At 46.8% G+C, this 10,394-nt stretch overlaps 1 protein-coding gene across 1 annotated transcript in view; it reads left to right on the top strand.

The window, feature by feature from the left end:
- Positions 1-3,538, top strand: part of COL2A1 (collagen type II alpha 1 chain) — a 31,072-nt gene extending 27,534 nt beyond the window's left edge. Inside the window, 6 exon segments of the mRNA XM_047742986.1 lie at positions 180-233; positions 625-732; positions 1,090-1,378; positions 1,848-2,035; positions 2,225-2,467; positions 2,950-3,538. Coding sequence (XP_047598942.1) covers positions 180-233; positions 625-732; positions 1,090-1,378; positions 1,848-2,035; positions 2,225-2,467; positions 2,950-3,096 — 1,029 coding nt within the window. The 3' untranslated portion in view covers positions 3,097-3,538.
- The last annotated feature ends 6,856 nt before the right edge of the window (positions 3,539-10,394 follow it).

Raw genomic sequence — 10,394 nt, forward strand, 5'->3', positions numbered from 1 at the left:
CAGTCAACTTGGGATCGCCCCAGGAAATTTCCAGGACTCGCTCCTCCCTCTAACCCCAAGAAAGTAGAAAGGGAATGGGAGTAGAACATGTCCTAAGTATGTTCAAGACAGCCTCCCACCCTGGAAGATGGGGCCCTGTCTGTGTTGACCTCTGACCTTTGCCTCTTCCTTCTGCATAGGGTCCTTCTGGAGACCAAGGTGCTTCTGGTCCTGCTGGTCCTTCTGGTCCTAGAGTAAGTGAGATGGAGTGAGCCCTTCCTTGGGAGGCTGGGGGGCAGGCACTGGCCAGGCATGTGGGCAAAAGGGAGGCCTCGGGCTCAGAGGGCCTCACTCCAGTGGAGGTAGGACTGGCTTGGGGTGACCGGAGCCAGAAAAGCCCCTGAGTCCACAGGCTGGGTGAATGTGACAACAACTCCAGCTGTCAGATGGGCCCCCTGGGAATGGGATCTGACAAAGAGGAGCTTAGGCTGGTAGGAGAGCCGCGAGGCCACCCTGCTCTTTCTTGGACGAGTGGAGACCTGGCTGGGCTCTGTGACGGAGAAGCGTGAAGAAGGATGGCCCCCCGAGTGGCGCCCCACCCTCCCACTGTCCCTTCGTTGATTGCTCTTCTCTCCTGGTGTGCAGGGTCCTCCTGGCCCTGTTGGTCCCTCTGGCAAAGATGGTGCTAATGGAATCCCCGGCCCCATCGGGCCCCCTGGCCCCCGTGGACGGTCAGGCGAAACTGGCCCCGCTGTAAGTGTCCCGACCCCTTCCTCGTAGTCTGGGCTGTCCCTGGTGTCCAGGGAGCTTGTGTGCTCTGGGGCCAAGAGTCTCTTTGAGGGCATCAGCCTGCAGCTAATGATGATAGCATCCTTTATGCTGGGTCATCCTGGGACATTCAAAGGATCCATGCTTGGTACTGGGCCACAGAAGAGAGGGGCTGATGCAGAAGTGAGGAAGGTGCTAGGATTTTCTTGGTCCTGGCCTTCCATAGCCCTCCCGCACCCATGGGACTGGAAGAAGACCCTCTAGTATATTCTAGCAGGGGGAGATGTACCCAGGAGGGGCCTGTCCCAACGATCCCCAGCTGACCGTTGTTTCCTGCTGCAGGGTCCTCCTGGAACCCCTGGGCCCCCTGGTCCTCCAGGTCCCCCCGGCCCCGGCATCGACATGTCTGCCTTTGCTGGCCTCGGCCAGAGAGAGAAGGGCCCCGACCCCCTGCAGTACATGCGGGCCGACCAGCCAGCTGGTGACCTGAGACAGCACGACGCTGAGGTGGACGCCACGCTCAAGTCCCTCAACAACCAGATCGAGAGCCTGCGCAGCCCCGAGGGCTCACGCAAGAACCCTGCTCGCACCTGCCGGGACCTGAAACTCTGTCACCCTGAATGGAAGAGCGGTGAGCCTGTGAGGCAGAAGCCCTGGCCCCAGAGAGGAGGAAGTCAGCCTGCCTGGCGGGGTCCCTGCAGAACAAGGGAAGAGGCATCCCTGGGCACATGGCAGAGCCGGGCCTGGAAGGTTCTGGCAGATGGCTGAGCCTCCATCCCACAGCAGAGAAGATGCAGCCCGGGCCCTGTCCTGCCATGGCCATGTGGCAGATGGGACATCGGTGGGAGCTCTGTCCACCAGGCAGGCCCTGCTCCTGCCCTTTGGCTTGCACCCCTGTTTAACACCAGACTTTCCCACCTAGGTCTCCTTGCTCCTGGATCCCTGCATCTGCCCTCCCTTAGCCCACTCGTGGCCCTCACCACCAGCGCCTCTGTCCCTTGTGTCCCCAGAAGCCTTTCTGTCTCTCCCAGGCAGGCCTGGCTCTCTTGGGAGGGTCTGCCTGTCTAAGCCCTGAAAGGATGTCCCCTCCCCCCTCGCAGGAGACTACTGGATTGACCCCAACCAGGGCTGCACCTTGGACGCCATGAAGGTTTTCTGCAATATGGAGACTGGCGAGACCTGCGTCTACCCCAACCCAGCGAACGTTCCCAAGAAGAACTGGTGGAGCAGCAAGGGCAAGGACAAGAAACACATCTGGTTTGGAGAAACCATCAATGGCGGCTTCCATGTGAGTACCTGACTGCTCTGGGCCAGAGATGGTGCCTCCAGACTGTGTTCTTCCTGCATCCGAGTTGTTGGCACCCACTCTCACCCATTTTCTCTGGGGCTTAGGAGGAAGGGAGGGACAGTAGCTTTAACCATGATCCCATGGGATGCTGGTCCCTGGGCCTCACACCACTCTTCTCTGCCCGAACAGTTCAGCTATGGTGACGACAACCTGCCTCCCAACACTGCCAACGTCCAGATGACGTTCCTACGCCTGCTGTCCACCGAGGGCTCCCAGAACATCACCTACCACTGCAAGAACAGCATCGCCTACCTGGATGAGGCAGCCGGCAACCTCAAGAAGGCCCTGCTCATCCAGGGCTCCAATGACGTGGAGATCCGGGCTGAGGGCAACAGCCGCTTCACATACACTGTCCTGAAGGATGGCTGCACGGTGAGTCAGGCTGGCTGGAGCCTCCAGGGAGATGGGCCACCTGAGGCCGAGGGCGGGCCCACAGCTGGTGTAGGCCTAAAATGATGGGTTCCTCAGAGGTGTGAGCTTGAGTGGTTAGGCAGAGAAGACGGGCAGAGGCACAGGTAAAGGAGGGGTGCTGTTCTATCTTCTTCCCTCTCTTGGCTCAGGGAAAAGAAGCCCAACCCAGCACGTCCAGTTACCCCTGTAGGACTGTGGGTCTGTGGGTCAGCCCACAGGATGGAGCGAAGAGAGGGTCACTGTAGGGAGGAAGCCAGGACAGAAGGGGAGCATGGAGGGGGTCTTGCTGGCAGGAACAGGAGTTGAGGTGGAGAGGGCTCTGGCAAGCCAAGGGGAGGTCAGGGGAGCCCCAGAGCATGTTTTGTGCTTTGTGCTCTATGAGGCTCAGATTTGGGGTCCTGGACAGCTGGCACTGGACAGTGTCTCCTTTCTTTCTCCCCTAGAAACACACCGGTAAGTGGGGCAAGACTCTGATCGAGTACCGGTCACAGAAGACCTCACGTCTCCCCATCATTGACATTGCGCCCATGGACATAGGAGGGCCCGAGCAGGAATTTGGTGTGGACATAGGGCCTGTCTGCTTCTTGTAAAAACTCGAACCCACAAACACCACAATCCATTGCCAACCCAAAGGACCCAAGTACTTTCCAGTTGCAGTCACTCTAGGGCTCTGCACTGAATGGCTGACCTGACCTGATGTCCATTCACCCCACCCACTCACAGTGTGGACTTTTCTCCCCTCTCTTTCTAAGAGACCTGAACTGGGCAGACTGCAAAATAAAATCTCGGTGTTCTATTTATTTATTGTCTTCCTGTAAGACCTTTGGGTCGAGGCAGAGGCAGGAAACTAACTGGTGTGAGTCTAACGCCCCCCTGAGTGACTGTCCCCAGCCCAGGCAAGAAGAGCCCCCTTCAGGTGCCGGGCGCAGGAACTGAGTGTGTCCTACACAATGGTGCTATTCTGTGTCAAACACCTCTGTATTTTTTAAAACATCAATTGATATTAAAAACAAAAAATTATTGGAAAGTACATTTTGACCTGTGCTTTGTTCTTTATTTTCCGTTAGTCTTTGATTCTGTAGATGTGACCAAATGGCCATCCTAAGGCCTTCTTCTGTAGACATTTCAGCCAGGAGGGAGGTCACTAGAGTCACACTGCCTGGTTTAGTAACCTCACACAAACACATAACTTGCCTCCTTTTGTAACCTTCACACTACGTGGAACCCAGGAAGGAACTGAGACCAGAGGCCAAGATTTGGGGGGGGGGGGGGGGGGCAGAAAATATAGGCATGACTTGTTCTTGAGTAAACACAAAACACACCTCTAGGGCATGTGGATGGGAAAGTGTGCTGGATAAGGGAGATCAGAGATGCTCCCAAGGGAGGGTGGAGAAGTTGGGAAAGAGGGGCAGGGAGCAAGTCCACAGGAACCAGTGCACACAATCAGCCAGTCTTGGTGATCTATTTGTCTGTGTCTTCTTCTAAGACTCTAGGTCAAGGAGAGGTGGAAGTGTTACATGATTGTCCCTACCCTTTATTCCATTTTCTTGCCCCCTCCTCTGGTCCTCCTATCTCTGCTTCCTGGGCCTGCACTTAAAGCTTCCATGGACTTCCTCCCAACACCAGCCCTATGAATGGATAACCTCCCAATTCTCCCTACCATCAGGAGTCCCTTGCTTTCCAACAACTCCTGTGTGGCCCAATGAGGAAACGGCCACCTTTCCCACTAGAGGGCATGGTGGTGGTGATGTGTGCAGTGGGTGGGAGACAGGAAAACCAATCAAAATCAACAACAGTAGTAATTTATAAGATACATTTCAAAAGATACCTAGCACTGCTGATTAAACCTGAGGACCATCCCTTTCTCTGCCCCTGTCTTCCGTCCCTGCCTCCCACTTCCTCCAGATGAAGGTAGATGGCTTTCCTATTGAAGAAACAACAAAAGTAAAAATACCTAAGACATTTTTGTTGGACTTGTTTGTGTTACTATTCAACGTACAGTGTAAAATTTGTTCAGTAAAGTAGCTTAGCAGGGCTAATTCATGACAAACTAAAAGAGTAAGATGAAAACATAAGTAAAAATACCTAACTGGAAAAGCTATTGCATAATTTAAAAGTAACCCTTCCATCTGCCAAGAGAGCTAATGTGGGCCAGAGGAGAGCAGTGGGGCATATGGCCGCTTTGAGGACTCCATCGACAAAGGTAGAGCTGAACTGGGGAGCTGTGCTCTACCCTGGAACTACCCTCCATGAACTCACACTGAAAGCCTCCCTTGGCTTCCTCTGTGGTCACAGCGAAATGTACATCTTTGGTTGCCAGTGCTGGGCTCCCTACCACTGCTCCCTTGTCCCCACTCAGCCTAGAGGGGAATGTGAGACAGACTTAGGGAACTCAGTGACTCCATCAAGCACAATAACATTCACATTATAGGCATCTCAGAAGACAGAGGAAAGAGTGCAGAAAATTTGAAGAAATACTAGCTGAAAACATTCTGAATCTGAGGGAAGGAAACAGAAATCTAGATCCAGCAAAGAGAGCTCCCAACAAAATCAACCCAAGAAGGTCCACAGCAAGGGAAATAGTAATTAAACTGGCAAAAAGTAGTAATAATTTTTAAAGCAGCAGAAGAAAAGTTATATACAAGAGAAGCCACATAAGGCTATCAGGGGACATTTCGGCAGAACCTTTGTATGCCAGAAGGGAGCAGCATGATATACTCAAAGTGTTGGAAGAAAAATCCCTGCAATATTCTACCCAGCAAGGCTATCATTCAGAATAGAAAGAGAGATAAAGACTTTCTCAAGAAAACAAAAGTTAGGGGCACCTGGGTAGCTTGGTCAGTTGAGTGTCCAACTCTTGGTTTTGGCTCAGGTCATGATCTCAGGGTTGTGAGACTGAGGCCCATCCTGGGCTCTGTGCTCAGCGGTGAGTCTGCTTATGATTCTCTCTCTCCCTCTCCCTCTTACGCCACTCTCTTTCTCAAAAAAAAAAAAAAACAAAAAAAACAAAAAAAAACAAAAAAAAAAAAACCCAAATAAATAAATCTTAAAACAAAACCAAACAAAAAAACAACAACCAAATATCCAAAAGTTAAACGAGTTCATGACCATTAAGAGCCCTATAAGAAATATTAAAGGGAACCCTTTGAGTGGAAAAGAAAGACAATAAGTAGGAATAAGAAAAGTAGGAAGCACAAAAGCAGTAAAAAGTGGTATATCTGTGAAAATCAGTAAAGTGATTCACAAAATGAAAGGATATAAAATATGACATCATAGACCTAAAACATGGGGGTCAAGGGAGAGGAGTAAAGAATGGGTTCAAACTTAAGCAACCATCAACTTAATATAGACTCCTATATGCCTAATACATTACAGACAAACCTAATGGTAACCACAAATTTAAAAAAAACACTGATAGATAAGCAAGGAATAAAGAGAAAGGAATGCAAGTATATTATTAAAGAATGAAAGCAAACTGTGAAAAAGAGCAAGAGAGGAAAGGAACAGAGAAGAACTACAAAAAATATATAAAACAAGTAACAAAATGGCAAAAAGTATTTGCTTATCAATAATTACTTTGATTGTAAATGAATTAAATGCTCCAATCAAAAGATACGGAGTGATGGAATAGATAAAAGAGAAGACCCATTTATTTGCTGCCTATAGGAGAAGAAGTTTGGACATAACAACACATACAGATTGAAAGTAGAGGGTTAGAAAAGCATTTATCAGCCAAATGGAAGTGAAAAGAAAGTCAGAGTAACAATACTTATATCAGACAAAATAGACTTATGAAGGGACTGTAACAAGATACAAAGAAGGCACTACATAATCATAAAGGAATAATTCAACAAGAAGATATAACAACTGTAATTATTTATGCACCCAACATTAGAGCACCCAAATATATAAAGTAGCTACTAATAAATATAAAGGAAATAATAAAGAGTAATACAATAATAGTAGAGGACTTTAACAACTCACTTACATGAATGGACATTCAAATAGGATATCAATAAAGAAACAGCTCTAAATGACATATTGGATCAGATGGGTCTAACACACCATCCTGAAACAGCAGAATACATATTCTTTTCAAGTACACATGGAACATTCTCCAGAACAGATCACACATTAGGCCATAAACCCATATTCAAGATCATATTCAAGATCAAAGTCATGCCATACATCTTTTCTGAATACAATGCTATGAAACTAGAAATCAACTACAAGAAAAATATCTGGAAAGAACACAAATATGTGGAGCTTAAATAACATGCTACTAAACAGTGAAGGGTCAACCAAGAATTCAAAAAGGAAATAAAACACAATGGTCCAAAATCTTTGGGATGCAGCAAAATCTGTTCTTTTATTTATTTATTTTTAAGATTTTATTGTCAGAGAGAGAGACAGAGAATAAGCAGGAGGAGTGGCAGGAAGAGCAGGCAGAGGGAGAAGCAGGCTCCTGGTGAATAAGGAACCTAATGTGGGACTCGATCCCAGGACCCTGGGATCATGACCTGAGCCAAAGGCGACACTTAAGCAACTGAGCCACCCAGGCATCCCAGCAAAAGCTGTTTTAAGTGGGAAGTTTATAGCAATACAGGCCTACCTCAAGAAGCAAGAAAAATCTCAAATAAACAACCTAACTTTGCACCTAAAGGAGCTAGAAAAAGAAAAACAAAAACAACAACAACAACAACAAAAAAAAAAAAACAAGCCAGCAAAAGGGAGGAAATAATAAAGATTAGAACAGAAATAAATGATATAGAAACTAAAATAAAAACGAAAACAAACAAAAAACCCAGAACATATCAGTGAATTCAGAAGCTGATTCTTTGAAAAGATCAACAAAATTGATAAACCTTTACTTAGACTCATCAAAAAAAGAGGGAGGGAAGAAGGGAGGGAGGGAAAAAGGGAGAAAGGAGGGAGAGAAGGAACAAGGGGGGAAGAGAGACAGAGAGAGGCAGGCAACCTAAATAAAATCACTAATGAAAGAGGAGAAATAATGACCAACAACACAGAAACACAAACAATATTAACAATATTATGAAAACTTGTATGCCAAAAATTGGACAACATTAAGAAATGGATAAGTTCCTATATGCAATAATGTCCCAAAACTGAAGCAGCAAGTAGAAAATTTGAATAGGCAATTACTAGCAGTGAATTGAATCAGTAATCCAAAAACTCCCAACAAACAAAAATCCAGGACCAGACAACTTCATGGGTGAAGTCTATCAAACATTTAAAGACGAGTTAATACCTATTTTCAAACTATTCCAGAAATCTTCTAAATTCATTCTATGAGGCTAGTATTACCCCAATACTAAACCCAAATACAGACACCAGAAAAAATGAGAAATACAGGCCATTATCTCTCATGAATTTAGATGCAAAAGTCCTCAACAAAATATTAACAAACCAGATCCAACAATACATTAAAAAAACCATATACCACGATCAAGTGGGATTTATTCCCAGGGTGTGAGTGTATTTCAATATTCAAATCAATCAAGATGATACATCACATCAATAAGAGAAAGGATAAAAACCATATGATCATTTCAATAGATGCAGAAAAAGCATATGACAAAGTATAACAATGATTCACAATAAAAATCCTCCACAAAGTAGGGCTACAGGGAACATATCTCAGCATAATAAAGGCCATATATGAAAAATCATAGTCATATATCATAGTCAATATCATAATGGGGAAAAACTGAGAACTTTTCCCCTAAGGTCAGGAACAAGACAAGGATATCCACTCTCACCACTTTTACTCAAGATAGTACTGAAAGGGGGTGCCTGTGGCTCAGTGGGTTAAAGCCTCTGCCTTTGGCTCAGGTCATGATCTCAGGGTCCTGGGATTGAGCCCCGCATTGGGCTCTCTGCTCAGCAGGGAGCCTGCTTCTCCCTCTCTCTGCCTGCTTCTCTGCCTACTTGTGCTTTCTTTCTGTCAAATAAATAAATATCTTTAAAAAAAAAAAAGATAGTACTGAAAGTCCTAGCCACAGCAATCAGACAAGAAAAAGAAAAGAAGGAGGAAGCAAGATGGCAGAGGAGTAGGAGACTGAAATATCATTAGGTCCCAGGAGTTCAGCTAGATAGTTATCAAACCATTCCGAACACCTACAAACTCAACAGGAGATAAAAGAAAAGAAGAGCAGCAATTCTAGGAACAGAAAATCGACCACTTTCTGAAAGGTAGGACATGAGGAGAAGTGAATCCAAAGGGATGGGAAGATAGACCGTGGGGGGAGGGGCCGGCTCCCAGCAAGCAGTGGAGCAGCAGAGCACAAAATCAGAACTTTTAGAAGTCTGCTCCACTGAGGGACGTTGCTCCAGAGGCTAAGTGGGGGTGGAGCCCTCATGGGGACAGTGTGGTCTCAGGACCCATGGGGTCACAGAAAGACCAGGGGTATCTGAGCATGGCAGAGCTCCCAGGTATCTGAGCAGGAAAGTGGGCTACAGAGATGGAGCTCACCAGTGGGCTTTCAGCTCAGGGTTAGCTTAAACCATGATCCAAGGCACAGTCGAACCACTCCTCTTTAGGCAGGGACCCCACAAGTGGCAGATCCAGGGAGACACCCCCCCATTCTCCTCTGGGAGGAGCGGCGCAGGAGCATGTGGCAGGAATCTGCTGGGTTTAAAGACTCCAAATGGGGCTGTGTACCAGAAAAAGAAACACTCAGTCATAGGCTGGGTGAGCACGGAGTGCAGCTGGAAACCAGGGAGATGGGAGGGATTGACTGCTTTTCTCTGAGGGCACATTGAGGGGTGGGGCCCTGAGCTCTTGGCTCCTCTGGGTCAGAGATTGGGAGGCCACCATTTCCATTCCCGTCCTCCAGAGCTCTATGGAAAACATTCAGGGAACAAAAGCTGAGAGCAAACACAAGCAGATTACTTAGCCTGGCCCCTGGCAAGAGCAGTGCAATTCCACTGGTGCAATTCCACCTCCGGCAAAGACATTTGAGAATCACTGCAACAGGGCCCCTCCCCCAGAATATCAGCAAGAACATCCAGCCAAGACCAAGCTCACTGATCAAGGACAATAGCAGAACTCCAGAGCCAGGGGAAAGCAACACACAGAATTCATGGCTTTCGCCCATGATCCTTTAATCTTACAAAGTTAAATTATTTTTATTTTATTTTTTCTAACTTTTCCTCTTTCCTCTTTTAACGTTTTTTATAACTATTTTATCTTATCAATACCTTTATAAAAAAGTCTTTTTAAATTTTATGGTTATAGTCATTTTTTTTAAAGACTTTATTTATTTGTCAGAGAGAGAGAGGGAGAGAGAGCGAGCTCAGGCAGACAGAGTGGCAGGCAGAGGCAGAGGGAGAAGCAGGCTCCCTGCTGAGCAAGGAGCCCGATGTGGGACTCGATCCCAGGACGCCGGGATCATGACCCGAGCCGAAGGGAGCTGCTCAACCAACTGAGCCACCCAGGCGTCCCGTTATAGTCATATTTTATCCCTTTACTGTATTTAACTTATTTTTTTTAATATTTTTTGTTGTTGTTCTTAATTTTTTATTTGACTGAGAGAGAGACAGTGAGAGAGGGAATACGAGCAGGGGGAGTGGGAGAAGGAGAAGCAGGCTTCCCGAGGAGCAGGGAGCCAGATGCGGGGCTTGATCCCAGGACCCTGGGATTATGACCTGAGCTGAAGGCAGAGGCTTAACAACTAAGGCACCCAGGTGCCCCAACCTTACTTTCTGTATACATATAGGTTTTTTTTCTTTAAAATTTTGGGATACAGTTTTTTTCTAATAGATCAAAATATACCCTAAATCTGGTACATGGCTTTGTTCTAGTCTCCAGACTGATCACATTCTTTTTTTCTTTTTCCAACCAACTTATCAATCCCTTTTTTAGAAT

This window comes from Lutra lutra, chromosome 8 (assembly GCF_902655055.1).
Source record: "Lutra lutra chromosome 8, mLutLut1.2, whole genome shotgun sequence".
Taxonomy (NCBI): domain Eukaryota; kingdom Metazoa; phylum Chordata; class Mammalia; order Carnivora; family Mustelidae; genus Lutra; species Lutra lutra.